General features: G+C 42.1%; 1 protein-coding gene across 2 annotated transcripts; it reads right to left on the bottom strand.

Moving 5' to 3' along the window:
* Positions 1 to 3,002: 3,002 nt before the first annotated feature.
* Positions 3,003 to 10,433, bottom strand: LOC134329456 (adhesion G protein-coupled receptor E3-like). 2 transcript variants are annotated; one of them, XM_063010737.1, is made up of 11 exons: positions 10,322 to 10,433; positions 10,052 to 10,235; positions 9,863 to 9,985; positions 9,602 to 9,783; positions 8,160 to 8,315; positions 7,029 to 7,226; positions 6,722 to 6,942; positions 6,532 to 6,589; positions 4,699 to 4,815; positions 4,540 to 4,581; positions 3,003 to 3,708 (listed from the first exon to the last, which is right to left on the bottom strand). In XM_063010737.1, exons 1-11 carry the CDS (start codon positions 10,397 to 10,399, stop codon positions 3,634 to 3,636), a joined length of 1,434 nt encoding a protein of 477 aa, XP_062866807.1. In that variant the 5' UTR covers positions 10,400 to 10,433; the 3' UTR covers positions 3,003 to 3,633. The 2 variants fall into 2 exon arrangements, with proteins under 2 accessions (XP_062866807.1, XP_062866805.1); XM_063010735.1 differs by having other exon boundaries at positions 4,540 to 4,815.
* Positions 10,434 to 20,744: the final 10,311 nt, after the last annotated feature.

Raw genomic sequence — 20,744 nt, 5'->3', positions numbered from 1 at the left:
ATAATGTTATGCCTGATCGATGTAGTGTCAAGTCGATGCCCCTCACGTTTATCGAACCAGAGCTGAGTGACCCACAGCTCCTTCCTTAAAGGCCCTGAGTACTCAACCTCCAATGAGGTTCAGCTGTGGATCATTAGCTGTTGTCCAATAAACATGAAGGGCGACAGTTTGGGAGAAATATGAATTGTTCTTGACGCCCATCGCTAATACGTTTTTTCTAAATGTTTAGGAACGTAGACCACAAAGTGATACCATGAAATAAACTGCACACCACTTGACGACCATCATCACCATCACCATCATACACTCGGACTCATCAGGAACCATAGGAAACAAGACAAGACGTTGCTGCAGGTTTTCATACCAACCAAGCGGGTGCCAGACTTGGTTCCACCTCCCGGAACCTTCTAAACGGGGCCACTTGCAACAACTTGCAATGACTCGAGCTGCTGCTGCTGCTACATATTGCGAAATATCGGGTATTTTTATGCTGTATGCTGTGTGTGTGCTGATGTATTCTGATATAAACTATGTTACGCCCCTGTACCACCTGTTTACACTCCTCCCCTCCCTTCCCATCACACCGTATCTTGCGTTCTCATTGGCTGCTCGACACAGCACTCACTGCCAGTCGGGCAACTCGGATCCAGATATCTGACAAGCTAGATATATTTCTTCGAGCCGCTCGGATCGAGTTGTTGAGCAGTTCACACACAGCGATCGAGAGCCGAGCAAACAGCGAGTTGCTCTTGAGCCGGCAAATCTAGCGCCGCCCAGCCGCCCAGCCGCCCAGCGTAAATCAGGGCAAAAATCGTTACGTGTAAACCAGGCATAACGGGCTAAATGAGCTCAGACTCAGTCTGACTTTAATTGAGAGAAATTTGGATAAAAGGCCCATGGACTGTACACGTCGTGGGAACATTACAAACATTGGTGTTAAATCGCAATGGACCGTAGATGCTTTAACATAGTTAACGATGTGGGTCTACATGACGTTATACGTGTTGCATCTAGAAATAGTTTATATTAGTACCCTGAGTGGCTGTTTTCAGTGGCAGCGTTACGAACAGGTAACGATCATCACTGTCACTGCTAGACTGAGAATCGTCCACCAACCAAAAACATCCAGCCAACAGCGCCCCGTGGGCAGCGTTCTGTGACCACTGATGAAGGTCTAGAAGATGACCGACTCAAACAGCAGCAATAGATGAGCGATCGTCTCTGACTTTACATCCACAAGGTGGACCAACTAGGTAGGAGTGTCTAATAGATAGGATCACCACACCACCACCATGTCAGTGTCACTGCAGTGCTGAGAATCATCCACCACCTAAATAATACCTGCTCTGTGGGGGTCCTGACCATTGAAGAACAGCATGAAAGGGGGGTAACAAAGCATGCAGAGAAATAGATGGACTACATTCAGTAATTGTAGAACTACAAAGTGCTTCTATATGGTAAGTGGAGCTGATAAAATGGACAGTGAGTGTAGAAACTAGGAGGTGGTTTTAATGTTATGGCTGATCGGTGTATATGGAAGTGATTTCTACATTTAAAGACCAGGAGCAATATAAACGAACAACGAACATGCTGTAAAACTACATGCATGTGGTAGTGAGAGTAAAATGAAAAAGAAAAACTAAGAACAAATAAACCGATCAATCGCACCCACAGCGTGATCCACACCACCCAACTACTCTATTACCAAGGTACGAGGGTTAGGGTTAGGGTTAGGGTTTATGAGGGGTCTCAATCTGAGAATCATCGTTCTTTGTATTTCTGGTTGGCTGTAGAGATATAATCGTTCTCTAAATGACTCTAAAATAACTGGAGCTGGAAAACAGCGCCTGTTTGTGTTTGTTACTCGTAAATCATTTGCATTTTTTATCTGCATTGTGGTACCACATGGTTAGTAAATCTTTTGCATACACAGAAACAAAACAAAGCTGAATTATAGAACGTGTGGAAGTGTGTAAACAGTAAACAGTAATTCCTTTGTTGTGCACCATGTTCCGTCCCATCTTCATGTAAATGTAAATGTAAAATAATGGACTCTTATCCAGGCTGATCTTACAGGGAAATGCCTGCTGGATACCTTAACATCACGGACTGTACGGTGTTTGTATGCAGTAAAGCTCCATCTATTGTGGAATATTTTTAAAAAGTAGCCCTGCTGGCATGTTCAGCCATGTTTCTAACAGTGGCTTAATCTTCTGGTCGCCCTCGCCTTCTGGCTGTGTTACGAGAAAGAGCCACAAAAGCAAGCAACAGGGGGCTAAAAGACACAAATGGAGCTGCTTGTGTGGGGCAGTAACAAATTAAGGAACCAAGCAAAGGAACCAGTCGGAACTACGGCTGCATCCGAAACCGGACACTTCCACACTGAACAGTACGTGAGAGCGTTAGTATGTCCGGATACATAGTTTACATTAAACAGTAAAGGCGAAAAGTACCCGGATGAGTAGTACTGCCTGCCTGGGCGACCATTTTTGAGTATGCAAACAATGCACGCTTCTGGTCCGATGATCTATCCCATAATTCAAGTTCGTAGTGAAGAAGAAAGACGGCAGAAAGCAGAATAAGACAAACGTTAAAAATGTTAGGACTAAGTACGACCCTGGATAACGTTATGAGCAGCTTCATGACGTTGGTAAGATGGTGGACGTAGTACGTACAGCACTCGCGTACTGCTTTACCGCACCGCCTCGAACCTAGTACGTTCTGTTTAAGTATGCGATTTCGGACGCAGCCCAGGTATCTGTCCGAGTCAAAATACACCACAACACTAGTCGAGTTTTCCAGAAAGAAGGTAACAAGTGACCTCAAAAAGAAGTGCAGGGTAAAACACATCGACTCGGCACAGAAAATCCAATCCGGTATCTACCTGCCCCTGCGAGTTTATATCAACTTTAAACTTTATAAGTACGAGTAGATTGTTTGTAATAAAACACGATTACAAATAAAATTACATTCATAAATGTCATAATTTATTTATATGCCTTTAAACCGTGAATATAAAATGTAATTTAATAAAATGTAATAAGTACAATACAGAACTGTAACCATCACCATGAAAAACACTAAAATAAGATTATAAACGTTTAGGAATCACTAAGTCCAGGTGAAAACAACATCTAAACATGTTGGTGATGTTTGGAGGTGATTAGGCAGAATGCAAATCCACACAGAGTACACACTGTACAATAAAGAGATCCTGTAAAATGATAAACATGAAGATCTACAGAGAAGCTCCACATCTGATTCTGAGCAAATAGATCCGATAATTCATATACAGTTCTAATAAAGTCGTTTTAAACTAAGACGTCATTATTACAAGCAGTAAACAGCATCATGAACACATGATATAAACAAACTGATGTGTGTATATATAGAATAAACTCTGAAACCTTCTTCTGTCAGTATTTGTAGGAAGATTCTCAAAAGTGCTGGATTTTCAGGTCAAAATCAGCATCAGAGCTCCAGAAAAGACCACCAGAGGGCAGCATATACAGACGCTGTTGGTACTTATTGGGTTTAAATGCAGCACTGACGTTATTTTCTCTAGTGTCCCAACTTTTTCAGAAACGAGTTCTGTAATCGCCTCACGGATGTTCACGCTGTTTGCTGGATGTCCTACACCCTTCTAGTTATCTTTGATGTTAAATAGTGAAAACAGGCACCCAGGATTTGCTTGTACTTCTCCCTGACCTGAGAAAAGAAGACAATACAGTGATGTAGTTTCTTCCGATGATGAATTAATGATGCACTGGCATTGGCATGGTACATGTACATCTGCCCAGGTGACATCTTTATTTACAGTAAGTCCTTGGACATCTGTGTGGAAAACCACCTCTATGTGAAGCTCTTAAAATCAAATCACACTTTCCTTCTTTAACCCTGCCAAGACTAAAGCCATCACGAAGGGCCTTGGTCCAACACTTCCTGAGCTTCCTGATGTTTCATAAGAAAGTTTAGTATCATCCTGGCGCCTCTGACCATCTCACTAAAAAGAAGTCTGGTTCTTTAGAACTTTGGTTTCAGTGGACGTGTAAGCCCAGAAGCCCATGAGACCCCTGACTGAGGCAAATGATGATGTTGGAAATGGAAGAGCTACTGCTGATCAAGCTTGCCTACAAGGAGCTAGAGGGAGTCAATCATCACTCCTGCTCATTGGGTTAACTGAAGGAATGAACCCCTGTCAGGCCAGGTTGTCCAAGAACACACAACCAGAATAACTATCCAGACTCCAACCACCTCTATCCCAGTGTGCGTATTTCACCGGTAGTAGCCACTCTCCATCGGGGCTTGAGGAATCAATTTAGAGCCGTACCCCAGCAATGGCCCAATTGTTGCTTCTTCTGTTGTAGCACGAATTCTGCGATGCCTACGCTCTTCCCCTACGCTCTGCTGGGTGTGCCAACTTATAAACTTCCTAGTAAGACCCCACCAACTACCTGGTACATCAGAGCAACACATCTGGGGCTGGGTCGATGGAAAAGAGGGAAAGATAAAACTGGTGTGAGATAGATGAAAGCTTACCTTCTGGTTGAAGACACAGTGGACGAGAAAAATAAATGTGCCCTGCTGGGACATAAGGAAGAGACTGAACATTGCAGCTTCTCTTTTGATTGTGATTAAGATTACATATGGATATCCAAGGATGACAAGGATGACAAACTGGGCCAGGCCTTTCAGTACCACACTTATCATGAGCTTCTTATCCACCGTGTTATTCATCTGTTGGCTATTGTTCTTTAATTGTATCAGAGTGTTGATCAGGTGGATGATGAGAACGATGACAAGGACTGTGCTCATCTGCACAAGTAGAAGCAAATGCAAAGAATAAACTATATAAAATACATAATACCAGCTATAAAACAGCTATATTCAGTATAGATACTCTATAGATACTCTATATAGCCAAAAGCATGTTGGACATCCCATTCCAAAACCATGGAGTTGCTCGCTTTGCCCAGCCCTCACTCTTCTGTCAGGGCTTTAAATGTCAGGCACTGATAGTGGATGGGACTAGCGGTTGCCTGACAGTGTATTATTTATTTTATACAGTGCCATCAGAAAGTATTCACACCCCTTCACTTTTTCCACATTCTGTTACGTTACATATTTGAAAACCGATTTGAGTTTAGTTTTCTTTTAAAAAATGACAAAGTAAAAAAAAAGGTTTTCAGACATTTTTGTAAATTTATTAAAAATGTAAACATTTAAACATAATAGGTACATAAGTATTCACACCCATGGCTTAATATTTTGTTGAAGCACCTTTGGCAGCAATCACAGCCTCAAGTCTTCTTGGGTGTGTCTGTACAAGCTTGGCACACCTGTTTTGGGGCATTTTCTCCCATTCTCAGTCAGGTCGGATGGGCAGCGTCTGTAGACGGCCAATTTTAGGTCTTTCCAGAGATGTTCGATTGGATTCAAATCCGGGCTCTGGCCGGGCAACTCGAGGACATTCACAGACTGCTCCTGAAGCCACTCCTTTGTTATCTTGGCTGTGTGCTTTGGGTCATTGTAGTGTTGGAAGATGAATCGTCACCCTAGTCTGAGTTCCAGAGCACTCTGGAGCAGGTTTTCCTGAAGAATCTCTCTATATTTGGCTGCTGTCTTCTTACCCTCTCTCTATCCACCTGATTGGTGGAGTGTGTTAGCAATGGTTGACCTACTGGATGGTTGTCCTATCTCCACAAGGGAACACTGGAGCTCTGCCTTAGTGACCATCGGGTTCTTGGTCATCTCTCTGACCAAGGCCCTTCTTCCCCGATTACTCAGTTTGGTGGGGCGGCCAGATCTAGGGAGGGTTCTGGTGGTTCCAAACTTCTTCCATTTCCGAATAATGGAGACCACAGTGCTTTTCGGGACCTTCAATGCTGCCGAAATTTTTTTGTATCCTTCCCCAGATTTGTGCCTTGACACAATCCGGTCTCGGAGGTCAAAAGACAATTCCTTTGACATCATTGCTTGGTTTCTGCTCTGATATGCACCGTCAACTGTGAGACCTTTCATAGACAAGTGTGTGCCATTCCAAATTATGTTCAATCAACATAATTTACCACAGGTGTCTCCAATCAAGTTGCAGAAGCATCTCAAGGATGATCAGTGTAAACTGGATGCACCTGAGCTCAATTTTTAGCGTCATAGCAAAGGGTGTGAATACTTATGTACCTATTATGTTTAAATGTTTACATTTTTAAAAGATTTACAAAAATGTCTGAAAACATGTTTTCACTTTGTCATTATGGGCTATTTCATATAGATTTTTTAAAAGAAAACTAAACTTACATCGGATTTCGAATATGTCTGTAACTTAACAAAATGTGGAAAAAGTGAAGGGGTGTGAATACTTTTTGACGGTACTGTATAATGATTTTATTCACCTGCTGACAGGGGTGTGGCTGACTTACCTAGACTCAATGATTAGGAGTGTCCACAAACATTTGGTCACATAGTGCATCAGTTATTTATTGCTACTAATCTTCTGATTGAAAAGGTTAAAAAAATTGCCTTAGTACTTACTGTATTGAGGACACAAATGGGATAAATAAAAGTAAATATGAAGACTTCTCTCGTACACCTATATAGATTATAGACACACAAAAATACATAAGTAACTAAATAAATGATCATTAACTTGTATTCAGTGTTTTACCAGAGAAAATACATACATGTAGTGTTTATAAACTGTCCAAATATTCTTCTCACTCACCGTATTACATATTTACATGATGAGCTCACAACAGTCAATGACAGTGAAGTACCATGTCCAATCAGCATGAGCCACTTCCAGTTTGGCACTTTTCTTTGGCCCGATCCGATCTTCGATAGGTTCCTCACCAAGATGTAGAGCACCACGGCCTCAAGGAACATCCACACGAAAAACGAGAAGTTCAGGCAGTCTATCACACCAGCAATCACTGCACGTAATAACTGGAGGGGGGTGTAAAGAAGATATGAGGAAATATCCAGCAACAAATACCTGTCTGCTGAGGGGGTGTGGAGGTGCTAACACTCACCCGATCAGAGTATATAAGCTTAAAAAAAGAATATGGCATCTCGTAGTAAAGATTACGTATCAGAATATTTAAGCTCAAATTTATTAGCGCTGTTTTGTTTCTTTTTGGGTCCCGACAAACAGTGAAGGTCAGTAAAGATAAGCCCAGGCAGACCATTCCTACTATTGTACACAGTTCCAGAAAGCCTATTCCAGAAGGCTGAAAAACAGTAAAGCACCTTTGAGTTTCAGTTTCTGTTGTTTTAAAGCCTGTCCACAAGAATATCCACACAAAATACTCTCCAATCACACTGATATGAGCATGACGGCCATTATTACATCTGTAATAATGAAAAGAAAAGCCAAGGTCTAGCCAAGAACCAGGGACATCATAAGCAAGTGCTAGGTGTCTTTGTAGACTCTGGGGCTGCTGATGGATACCTCACCGGCCCAGACTCTCTCAAACAACCTTTGCCCACTTTGATCATAGATGGGTGACCTTGCACTGCAGGCACAGTACCCAGTACTCACTTTGCACATTGGCCTCTGATCTGTGACAGTGTAGGAGCCCTGCTGTAGGGACCTCTGTCACAGGGTCACACCAGCACTCAGGACTACTTCCTCAGCATCATCGGATGCTCCAGACCTTTCAGGGTTCCTGCCAGACTATCATGATCTACAAGAGTTGTTTTTTTCTATCACTCCAACTCATGGCCCGAGGGTTCATCTGTCCCTTCATTTTACAGATGAGATTTTTTTGTGGAAAAAAGGATGGGACCTTGAGGCCCTTTATAGACTACTGTGGCCCTAACAGGATCACTGGTACTCCCTGCCTATCAGGAATGCAGCGTCAAGTGTCTGTATTTTCTAAATAAGATGTATGCAGTGCCTACAGTCTCATCTGGGTCAGGGAAGGGGATGAGTAACGAATAGAATTCATTACACCCGTGAGCCACTACGAGTACTTGGTGATGCCCTTTGGATTGATGAACTCTCCCGCTCCCCTGCGCTCTCTTTCAACGTGTGATGGATTGGCACCACGTCAAGGGTATTTCTGTCTCGTGCCTAGTAATCCACAGTGTAACTAGCCTGTCGCAGCCTTGACCAGGATGAAGCAGTTGATGAAATGAAAAAAAATGTACAGACCTCTTACCATGTATCTATTTTGCACAATGAGAGCAAAGGTGGACAGGTGAGAACATGAACACTCGGTGTGAGTCGTGTTAATCCTCGTAACATCACAACCACTTTCAACCCACCGACTGGAGTCCCAGTAAACACAGTACAGAGGGTCTGTAATGGAAAACACCTAACCAGTAAAGAGGGAGGAGAAATAGAGTCATTATTAAACTGAATAATAGAAATGTATATAGCACACACACACACACACACATACAGAGTGTGTACTGATGGTGTGTGTGTGTGTGTGTGTGTGTGTAACAGGTGGAGCCGAACGTGACTATCGGGGAGATCAAGTCGATGTTCCATAAGAACCGTAAGTATATGAACAGATTTTGATACACACCACACACACATACACATATATATATATATATATATATATATATATATACAGGGGTTGGACAAAATAACTGAAACACCTGGTTTTAGACCACAATAATTTATTAGTATGGTGTAGGGCCTCCTTTTGCGGCCAATACAGCGTCAATTCGTCTTGGAAATGACATATACAAGTCCTGCACAGTGGTCAGAGGGATTTTAAGCCATTCTTCTTGCAGGATAGTGGCCAGGTCACTACGTGATGCTGGTGGAGGAAAACGTTTCCTGACTCGCTTCTCCAAAACTTCCCAAAGTGGCTCAATAATATTTAGATCTGGTGACTGTGCAGGCCATGGGAGATGTTCAACTTCACTTTCATGTTCATCAAACCAATCTTTCACCAGTCTTGCTGTGTGTATTGGTGCATTGTCATCCTGATACACGGCACCGCCATTGGATGCACATGGTCCTCCAGAATGGTTCGGTAGTCCTTGGCAGTGACGCGCCCATCTAGCACAAGTATTGGGCCAAGGGAATGCCATGATATGGCAGCCCAAACCATCACTGATCCACCCCCATGCTTCACTCTGGGCATGCAACAGTCTGGGTGGTACGCTTCTTTGGGACTTCTCCACACCGTAACTCTCCCGGATGTGGGGAAAACAGTAAAGGTGGACTCATCAGAGAACAATACATGTTTCACATTGTCCACAGCCCAAGATTTGCGCTCCTTGCACCATTGAAACCGACGTTTGGCATTGGCACGAGTGACCAAAGGTTTGGCTATAGCAGCCCGGCTGTGTATATCGACCCTGTGGAGCTCCCGACGGACAGTTCTGGTGGAAACAGGAGAGTCGAGGTGCACATTTAATTCTGCCGTGATTTGGGCAGCCGTGGTTTTACCCTGTGCTCTTACCCTGCTAATTGAACCTTCACACTCTGCTCTTACTGGTGCAATGTGCAATTAATGAAGATTGGCCACCAGACTGGTCCAATTTAGCCATGAAACCTCCCACACTAAAATGACAGGTGTTTCAGTTATTTTGTCCAACCCCTGTATATATACTGTATAAACATATAAATGAACCAGCTTACAGTGTTGTGTTTAAAGGTGAAATTAGCTGCTCTAGTTAGCTGAGTGTTGCTGGTTTTGGGAAGCACAGCTGACACCACACTGGACACCAAGACGTTCTCATCGTCTGCAATTGTGTTGAACAAGCTGGATTTGAGGATCTCTGCCATGTTGGAGTAGCTGATGAGGCCCACAGCTGCAGATCCTGATGTGCGATATATACAAACATGTGACCACACGGACACGATATGAACGATAATAAAGTGTTGAGGTCAGCACTGTACCGTTGTTCTCATTCAAGATCTCGCTGAGATCGATGTCCATGGTTACGGTGCTCATTTGGAGTTGGAGAACTTCACTCAGGTAGGGATCTGCTCCAGCCGGTCCAACCTGGAAGACCTGGACTTCTGTAAAGGTAGGAATCAAGAGTCAGGGCTACTGACCGGTTTCCATTACACGTCCAGGTTTCATACCTAACATTTGGAGGAAGATGCTGGTCAGGTTGAAGGTCTCCGTGTTCCTCAGCAGCGTGGACGCCAGTTTCTCGTTCACATTCAACACAGAATCTCCAAACCGTATCAGATCATCTTCATCAGTCACAGTGTTCATCACAGAAGTCATCAGAATCGTTATTGTGTTTAGATAACCTTCCACCATCTGCAGTCCAACACACAACCAGAGATCCAATCACACATCACGTATCACGTCACCAATCATGAAAGACCAGAGTGAACGAGTCTCACCTCCTGGTGACGTTCTTCAGCTGAGATGTTTAGAATTTGGTCCAGAAAGTCCATCGCACATTTTGCTGTCAGGTTCATCTAGAGACATAAAGTCATACCTGTAAACCCTGGAACCTTCTTATTAACGTTCATGAGCGCTATATGGTCAAAAGTATGTGGACACCTTTTCTAATGATTTGGAACGTCTGTATGAGGTCTATACAGAGAACTTAATCACAATAGAAATGTAATGAAGTACAGATTATAGGTCTGACACTCGTGTGTCCACATACTCGTCCATATAATGATTTTATACTGTCTCAGTGTTTAAATATTTATAATGTTTTATTTATAAGCAAATGTGCCCACATTATGAAACATTTATCACAATACCTTACAATTTCCAGATAACGTGATATTAGGATCTGGGAAAAGAGTAAAACATGTTATTTTATTCCAGTACAGATCATTTTTATTCCTAAAACATCTGGAACAATCAGTTTGAAGCTAATATACGTAGGACGAGAGTGATCGTGTAACAGGAGAGATTCTATTTACATTTCAGAACCAAATTCAGACTCAAGTCCTGACCAGCTGAAACGCCGATGTTCAGAAGCTGTGTGTAGTGTGTGTGTAGTTCACTGAGATCGGCGCAGTAAACTTGATCAGGTTCTATCTTATTATTATTATTATTTTGTAGCCTTTGTAGATCCAGCAGCAAGTATAACATACAGATGTGATGGATCTGATGGTGATGGAGCTAAACGCTCTGTGTAGGTGTTAGAACTGACTGACCTGATGATGCTGATGTAGCACTAAGAGTTATGATCAACAACACAGTGAATCCTGGTGGAGACACACAGCGATAATGTAAGAAATAATGAGCATCAACCACTGACTGTACCCACATACACAATACACATAAACACCCAGCTAACATCTCAGCTAATTCTCTCAATATATTTGACTCACCTTTTAGAAACAGAGTCATGTTCCAGTCCCTCTGGAGAACCATGTTCTGCTCGTCTATATAACACGCATATAGATGTAATGTATAGATGTTATACGTGAGAAGGTATCACCATCACTGACTGATACTGGATACTGAATGTATGTTCGTGTTTGTGTCTCTACATTTGTATGATTTGCATCTTAAAACGTGACATGTGCCTTTTGCATAAACAACGTTCCAGGGGGGAGGAACCACACGATGAGCGAGAGATGTTGTTTTTAAATGATCCTCATCAACATCCGAAAACGTTATTAGTACTCGGGTTTGATACGCTGGGAGGTCTCAGAACCCCAATCAAGCCCCTTAAATGAAGCCACATTGATAAAACAGTTACTACAGAGGTTCAGTAAATCTACCACAGACTTCTGAGAAGCTACTAACTCGATTCTACTCAATTATCAGGTACTAAAAAATTAAATAAATAGTAAAACACGAACATGAAACGAATCATTTTGTAAGCTGTTTATTATATTTCTGACACAATCTGGTAATCAACTATCAATTACATAATGTATCAGAACCCGGACCCTGATCCTGACCAAACCTCCTGTCGTTACCAGAGTCTGAACTTGGAGACCAGGAGAAATTCAGTCTACCTGATTCTGGACCCCAAAACCAATGAATACACCGAATCTGTCAGTCTACAAACTACAAAGCGCTGGACTGGACTGGACTGGACCCCATGACTGATTCTCTATTTGATAAAACCTTTCATGACGTCATCTAGATTTTGGGATAAACTGACAAAATATTACAAGAATCCAAAGCTGAAACGTCTTCCTGACAAAAGTATTCAGACCCTTCGCTGTGATGCTTCAAAAAGTGTTCATCAAAAGTGCATCATGTACAATTCTATTTACATTTTTTACACTAATGGTATGGAAGTGATTTCTACATTTAAAAACCAGGAGCAATATAAACGAACAACAAATCTGCTGTAAAACTACATGCATGTGGTAGTGAGAGTAAAATGAAAAAGAAAAACTAAGAACAAATAAAACGATCAATCGCACCTACAGCGTAATCCACACCACCCAACTACTCTATTACCAAGGTACGAGGGTTAGGGTTAGGGTTAGGGTTAGGGGTTATGAGGGGTCTCAATCTGAGAATCATCGTTCTTTGTGTTTCTGGTTGGCTGTAGAGATATAATCGTTCTCTAAATGATGCTGAAATAACTGGAGCTGGAAATCACCGCCTGTTTGTGTTTGTTACTCGTAAATCATTTGCATTTTTTATCTGCATTGTGGTACCACATGGGTACTGCATTGTGGTACCACAGAAACAAAACAAAGCTGAATTATAGAACGTGTGGAAGTGTGTAAACAGTAAACAGTAATTCCTTTGTTGTGCACCATGTTCCGTCCCATCTTCATGTAAATGTAAATGTAAAATAATGGACTCTTATCTAGGCTGATCTTACAGGGAAATGCCTGCTGGATACCTTATCATCAGTATTTATATATTTATATATGTAATAGTTATGCTTACATATCGTCACTGTCCGATGAAAAACACGTATCCCCAAAAATGCAGCTTCTCAGTAAAGAGCAAAAAGTTTTTCACCTGGCTGTAACGACGCAAACAAACCACAGATGGCGACAATTACATACAATTTAGCACAGAAATTAAAATATAATTTTGTCACAGTCCGTCGGTTTCATACTCTATACTATACACTAAACTACACACTGTAACGCTAGGGAAACTAACCAGACGCTCGCAGAGTTAAAAGATAAGCAAAGTTTATTTATGGATCCGGAATACAGATCGACACGGACAAACAGTCACAGAAGAACACAGTACAGCGAACATACCAAGTAGGAGAATCCAAAACAGAATCGTGTAGCAGTCCAAGGGTCAAAGCCAAAATATCAATCCAATCGTGCTAACTAATCAAGAGGGCAAAGGCAAAACTCACAAAACCGGAAAACAGAGCAATAGGTCAAAACGAATAAATCCAAACAGAGTAAATAGAAAACCGCTTAGTACGCAACTAGGTTGGCAATACCTCGCAAGGGACAGGACGTAACAAAGGTGTATAAATACAAACAGACTTGATTAACTCAGGTGCAGGAAGTTAGAACTCTGGAGACGAGGAACGTGAACATAGTATGCGATTGGCTGGCGGTGCACTTGTGACCGTGACGTCATGGAGCGGGGTATGCTGGGGATTGTAGTTCAGCGGAGCGGAGGAGATGGGAGGAGAACCCGGAAGCGTGACAGTACTCCCCCCCAAAGGGTCCGAGACGGTCGTCGGGTGAGGACGACCACGAGGACCGAACCCCTCGCAACCAGTGTCATCTCAGGAAACACTCCTGGAGCTGCCGCGGGACTGCACGGGAGCTCGAGACCTGGGACGACCACGTTGACTGGAACTGAGGGCCCGACCTCCAGGAGTTGTTCGACGACGACCTCCTGCTACACTCAAGGCGGTTCGTCTAGGACGACCCCTTGGTCTTGGTGCAGGACGGGAAGGATGACTACGGTGGAATTCTTCTACCAGGATAGGATCCAACACATCTTTAGCGGGGACCCAGCTGCGCTCCTCTGGACCGTAACCCTCCCAGTCGACCAGGTATTGTATAGCTCCACCCCTCCTCCTGGAGTCCAGTAGCCGCCGGACAGCAAACACAGGAGCGCCTTCGACGACAACGGGAGGAGGAGGCGTGGCCTCGGGCGAGTCCTCATCCAACGGACCCGAAACAACCGGCTTCAAAAGGGAGACATGAAATGAGGAACAAACACGATAGTGAGAGGGTAAGTCAAGCTTGTATGTGACATCATTGATTTTACTGAGAATCTTGAACGGGCCAATGTACTTTGGAGAGAGTTTTTTACACCCCTCAGGAAACCGGAAGTCCCTGGTCGACAACCAGACTCGTTCCCCTGGAACGAAGGAGGGATTTTCACCTCGGTGCCTGTCAGCCTGGCGCTTGTATCGCCGAAGGACCGCCTCTATCCGCTGGTGGGTCTCCTCCCAGACCTCCTCACTCCTCCGCATCCAGTGATCTACTGCTGGAACATCAGATGGTTCAAAAGACCAGGGCAAGAGAGGGGGCTGAAAACCAAAAGTACACTGAAACGGAGTGAGATTTGTTGAGGAACTGACGAGAGAGTTCTGGGCTATTTCTGCCCATGACAGATAACGGGACCAGTCGTGATGATTATTGCAACAATAAATTCTTAGAAATTTACCCAACTCCTGATTGACCCTCTCACACTGACCATTAGTCTGAGGGTGGTAACCGGATGACAAACTAACTGAAATACCTAACTTCTCCATGAAAGCAGACCAGACTTGTGATGTAAATTGAGGGCCCCGATCAGAGACAATGTCTTCAGGTATGCCGAATAGACGAAATACATAGTTAAAAATACTTTCTGCAGCTTCAAAAGCAGTGGGAAGTTGAGGAAATGGTATAAATCTGACACCCCGAGAAAACCGATCCACAATAGTCATAACCACCGTATTTCCTTGAGATTCGGGCAGATCTGTAACGAAGTCGACTGCTAAATGAGACCATGGACGAGTGGGTATTGGGAGAGGCATGAGCTTGCCGGCTGGAAGAGTACGAGGAGTTTTACATTGTGCACATATGGAGCATGATGCAACAAAGCGGTGAATATCTGACATCATATTCTCCCACCAAAAGCGATTAGCCAGCAACTTGTAAGTACGTGCCTCTCCTGGATGGCCCGAAGTAACGGAGGAATGGGCCCATGTCATCAGCCTAACTCTACAATGAGGAGGTACAAACGTTTTATCTGGAGGGCATTGTTCCGGGGGTTGGATCTCACTGTTTCTCTGATCAATTTCATCACAAATCTCCCATCTAATGGGAGCTACAATTACCTCAGAAGGTAAAACGGTTTCATCTGACCGATTAGTAGAAGGCTCCCCTTCATACATACGAGACAAAGCATCCGCTTTGGTATTTCGAGTACCAGGATGATAGGTAATTGTAAAATCAAACCTGGCGAGGAATAAAGACCAGCGAGCTTGACGCGAGTTCATACGTTTAACGGATCTTAAATATTCCAGATTCTTGTGATCGGTCAAGATAACAAAGGGGTGACGAGCACCCTCAAGCCAATGACGCCACTCTTCGAGAGCCAATTTCATGGCCAGCAGTTCCCTGTCGCCTATTCCATAGTTCTGTTCGGCAGGTGACAACTTATGTGAATAATAGGCTACTGGGAACAGTTTACGGGGTGAACCATGGTACTGAGAGAGAACAGCCCCAACTCCCACATTAGACGCATCAACCTCTACAACAAAAGGCTCAGAAGGACTGGGATGCTTCAACAATGGCGCGGAAGTAAATAAATGTTTTAACTTGTTGAATGCCTTCTCAGCTAAGGGTGTCCACAGAAGTTTCTTAGCATTGCCTTTAAGTAAGGAGGTTAACGGGGCTGCTACGGTACTGTAATTCCTAATAAAACGTCGATAGAAATTTGCAAATCCCAAAAACTTTTGCAAATCCTTTACTGACTGTGGCTTGGGCCAGTCCACTACTGCTTCTATTTTATGGTCATCCATGACCACCCCCTCAGAACTAATGATGTACCCCAAAAATGAAATGGAGGTGACATGGAATTCACATTTCTCAGCCTTGACAAAGAGTTGGTTGTCTAACAAACAAGAGAGAACCTGACGGACATGAGCGATATGCGAGGTTAAGTCAGAGGAGTAAATCAGAATATCGTCTATGTAAGCAATAACAAACCGACCAAGCATATCACGTAACACATCGTTTATGAAAGACTGGAAAACAGAGGGCGCATTACGAAGTCCAAAAGACATCACAAGATACTCATAGTGCCCCCTAGTGGTGAGGAAAGCTGTTTTCCATTCATCACCCTCTCTGATGCGCACCAGGTTGTAAGCACTACGCAAGTCCAGTTTGGTAAATATGGTTGCCCCTCGTAACTGTTCAAGAGCCACAGGGACTAATGGAAGAGGGTATGAGAAAGGCTTGGTTATCTGATTAAGACCTCTATAATCTATGCAGGGTCTAAGGCCCCCATCCTTCTTTTTAACAAAGAAAAAACCTGCAGCCGCAGGAGACGTGGATGGGCGAATAAAGCCTTGAGCCAAAGCCTCCTGTACATATTCTTCCATAGCTCTTTCCTCCTCTTGAGTGAGCGGGTAGACACGTGATTTTGAGGGAATTTGATTACCAATCAGGTCAATAGCGCAATCATAAGACCTATGAGGAGGAAGTTTGGTGGCATTATTTTTACTAAAAACGTCTGACAAGTCTGAATATGCTGGTGGAATATGTACAGGAGTGTTTACCTCGGGGCTCTCAACCGATGTAGAATTAACCTTCATGGTAGGCAGAGACAGGCAGTTAGCATAACAGAAATTGGACCAAGACAAAATTTCTCGTTCGGACCACGAAATAAGAGGATCATGTTTCTTTAACCAAGGGAGGCCTAAAATAATAAAAAAGTCAACATTGTCCAACACAAAAAATCTTATCTCCTCAGAATGAAGGGCACTAATGTTCATCCTGACAGGCGCTGTAACTTGGCTGACGACTCCCTGTGCCACTGGGTCTCCATCCACCGCTGAGAGTCTCAACGGTTTTTCCAGTGGTTCCAGCCGGATTTGTAGTTGACTGACGAGTCTTCTTTGGATAAAATTCCCCTCTGCTCCGGAGTCAATCAGAGCTGGAAAGACAGAGGAAGAATTTCGGCAGTATAAAGTGACAGGCAAGAGTAAAGACTTAGTAACCATACCCGGAGTGGGACTACTCACCACTTTAGCTCACACGCTTTCCCGGGGACGGGGCCAATGATTTGCGTGGACGCGCCTGACAATCACGTAAAACATGACCAGCAACGCCGCAATACATACACAAGCCTCCATGTATTCTACGAAGCCTCTCCTCCTGTGTCAGACGGGTGGTGTCACACTGCATAGGCTCCTCCGGTGAACTCTCCACCGGGGTTTGATTGCGGATCAAACGAGTTCTTGACTGGAAACATTGAGAGCGTTGAGCAATCGGATATGTTGTAGGCTGGGAAGCCTGCCTGCTGGTGGTTTGAGTTCCTTGTTTGAGGTGATCCAGACGAATAGCCAGCGAAATGAATTCATTCAAAGATAATTCATCGCCTCGGCAGGCCAACTCCGTAAGAATATCCGATTTCAGTCCATTCCAAAACATAACGAGCAAGGCGGGTTCGTTCCAACCACAACCGGCCGCTAGAGTTCTAAATTCTAATGCGTACTCGGCCACGGAGCGAACCCCCTGACGCAGCTTTACTAGTAATTCTCCCTGAGATCTTCCCTCACGGGGATGATCAAAAATGGCTTTAAAATCTTCCAAAAATTTACTGTAAGTGCTACTCTCTACTGAAGACCAGACAGCAGTAGCCCAATCCAAGGCTTTCCCAATAAGGCGTGATATCACAAATGATATACGAGACTTATCCGAACTGGGAGGTGAATTGGAGAAAAAAATTGAACACTGTAAAAGAAAACCTCTACACAGTTCGGGTGAGCCATCAAACTTATCTGGCTTGCTGACTGGAAAAACATTGACTGAGGCAGGTACCGGAACAGCCACGGAACTAGGAGGTGGAGGGCTGAGATTTAGCTGAGCTATCTGTGCAGAGATATCTCTCAGATTAGCTGAGATCTGAGCGAGCTGAGTATGCTGCTCAGACTGCTGACTAGACAAAGATCCAACAGAACTAGTCAGTGATTCGAACAATTGACTGTGCTGGCCTAATAACCTGCCCTGGTTACCAACAGCCTGCTGCAAATCCCTGAACTCCGCCATCTGTCGGCTGGGCGAGGTATTCTGTAACGCTAGGGAAACTAACCAGACGCTCGCAGAGTTAAAAGATAAGCAAAGTTTATTTATGGATCCGGAATACAGATCGACACGGACAAACAGTCACAGAAGAACACAGTACAGCGAACATACCAAGTAGGAGAATCCAAAACAGAATCGTGTAGCAGTCCAAGGGTCAAAGCCAAAATATCAATCCAATCGTGCTAACTAATCAAGAGGGCAAAGGCAAAACTCACAAAACCGGAAAACAGAGCAATAGGTCAAAACGAATAAATCCAAACAGAGTAAATAGAAAACCGCTTAGTACGCAACTAGGTTGGCAATACCTCGCAAGGGACAGGACGTAACAAAGGTGTATAAATACAAACAGACTTGATTAACTCAGGTGCAGGAAGTTAGAACTCTGGAGACGAGGAACGTGAACATAGTATGCGATTGGCTGGCGGTGCACTTGTGACCGTGACGTCATGGAGCGGGGTATGCTGGGGATTGTAGTTCAGCGGAGCGGAGGAGATGGGAGGAGAACCCGGAAGCGTGACACACACTATACTATACACTACATTATACACTATATTGCCAAAAGCATTTGCTTGCCTGCCTTCACACACATATGAACCTGAGTGACTCCCATTTTTAATCCATAGGGTTTAATATGATGTCCTGGGAAGGCTTTCCACAAGGCTTAGGGGAATTTTTGATCGTCCTTTATGGAGCTAATTTAGTGCCAAAACTTTGCAAATAAACAGAACGTATTCTGTAAATATGACACTATTTGCAAACAAACACAACACGATCTACAAATAAAAAACACTATTTGTAAACAAACACAACACGATCTACAAATAAAAAACACTATTTGTAAACAAACACAACACGATCTACAAATAAAAAACACTATTTGTAAACAAACACAACACGATCTACAAATAAAAAACACTATTTGTAAACAAACACAACACGATCTACAAATAAAAAACACTATTTGTAAACAAACACAACACGATCTACAAATAAAAAACACTATTTGTAAACAAACACAACACGATCTACAAATAAAAAACACTATTTGTAAACAAACACACGATCTACAAATAAAAAACACTATTTGTAAACACAACACGATCTACAAATAAAAAACACTATTTGTAAACACAACACGATCTACAAATAAAAAACACTATTTGTAAACAAACACAACACGATCTACAAATAAAAAACACTATTTGTAAACAAACACAACACGATCTACAAATAAAAAACACTATTTGTAAACAAACACAACACGATCTACAAATAAAAAACACTATTTGTAAACAAACACAACACGATCTACAAATAAAAAACACTATTTGTAAACAAACACAACACGATCTACAAATAAAAAACACTATTTGTAAACAAACACAACACGATCTACAAATAAAAAACACTATTTGTAAACAAACACAACACGATCTACAAATAAAAAACACTATTTGTAAACAAACACAACACGATCTACAAATAAAAAACACTATTTGTAAACAAACACAACACGATCTACAAATAAAAAACACTATTTGTAAACAAACACAACACGATCTACAAATAAAAAACACTATTTGCAAACAAACACAACACGATCTACAAATAAAAAACACTATTTGTAAACAAACACAACACGATCTACAAATAAAAAACACTATTTGTAAACAAACACAACACGATCTACAAATAAAAAACACTATTTGTAAACAAACACAACACGATCTACAAATAAAAAACACTATTTGTAAACAAACACAACACGATCTACAAATAAAAAACACTATTTGTAAACAAACACAACACGATCTACAAATAAAAAACACTATTTGTAAACAAACACAACACGATCTACAAATAAAAAACACTATTTGTAAACAAACACAACACGATCTACAAATAAAAAACACTATTTGTAAACAAACACAACACGATCTACAAATAAAAAACACTATTTGCAAACAAACACAACACGATCTACAAATAAAAAACACTATTTGTAAACAAACACAACACGATCTACAAATAAAAAACACTATTTGCAAACAAACACAACACGATCTACAAATAAAAAACACTATTTGTAAACAAACACAACACGATCTACAAATAAAAAACACTATTTGTAAACAAACAACACGATCTACAAATAAAAAACACTATTTGTAAACAAACACAACACGATCTACAAATAAAAAACACTATTTGTAAACAAACACAACACGATCTACAAATAAAAAACACTATTTGTAAACAAACACAACACGATCTACAAATAAAAAACACTATTTGCAAACAAACACAACACGATCTACAAATAAAAAACACTATTTGTAAACAAACACAACACGATCTACAAATAAAAAACACTATTTGCAAACAAACACAACACGATCTACAAATAAAAAACACTATTTGTAAACAAACACAACACGATCTACAAATAAAAAACACTATTTGTAAACAAACACAACACGATCTACAAATAAAAAACACTATTTGTAAACAAACACAACACGATCTACAAATAAAAAACACTATTTGTAAACAAACACAACACGATCTACAAATAAAAACACTATTTGTAAACAAACAACAC

Source organism: Trichomycterus rosablanca, chromosome 15, assembly GCF_030014385.1.
Source record: "Trichomycterus rosablanca isolate fTriRos1 chromosome 15, fTriRos1.hap1, whole genome shotgun sequence".
Lineage (NCBI taxonomy): Eukaryota > Metazoa > Chordata > Actinopteri > Siluriformes > Trichomycteridae > Trichomycterus > Trichomycterus rosablanca.
Note: the sequence above shows the minus strand (reverse complement) of the source record. Positions and strands in the feature narration are given on the sequence as shown.

Coding starts and splice junctions, on each gene's coding strand:
- LOC134329456 (XM_063010735.1), bottom strand. CDS start 10,399: ATGAACCTGACAGCAAAATGTGCGATGGACTTTCTGGACCAAATTCTA. Junction 10,236..10,321: donor CTGAAGAACGTCACCAGGAG/GTGAGACTCGTT, acceptor GTTGGACTGCAG/ATGGTGGAAGGTTATCTAAA. Junction 4,816..6,531: donor CCATTTGTGTCCTCAATACA/GTAAGTACTAAG, acceptor CTACTTGTGCAG/ATGAGCACAGTCCTTGTCAT.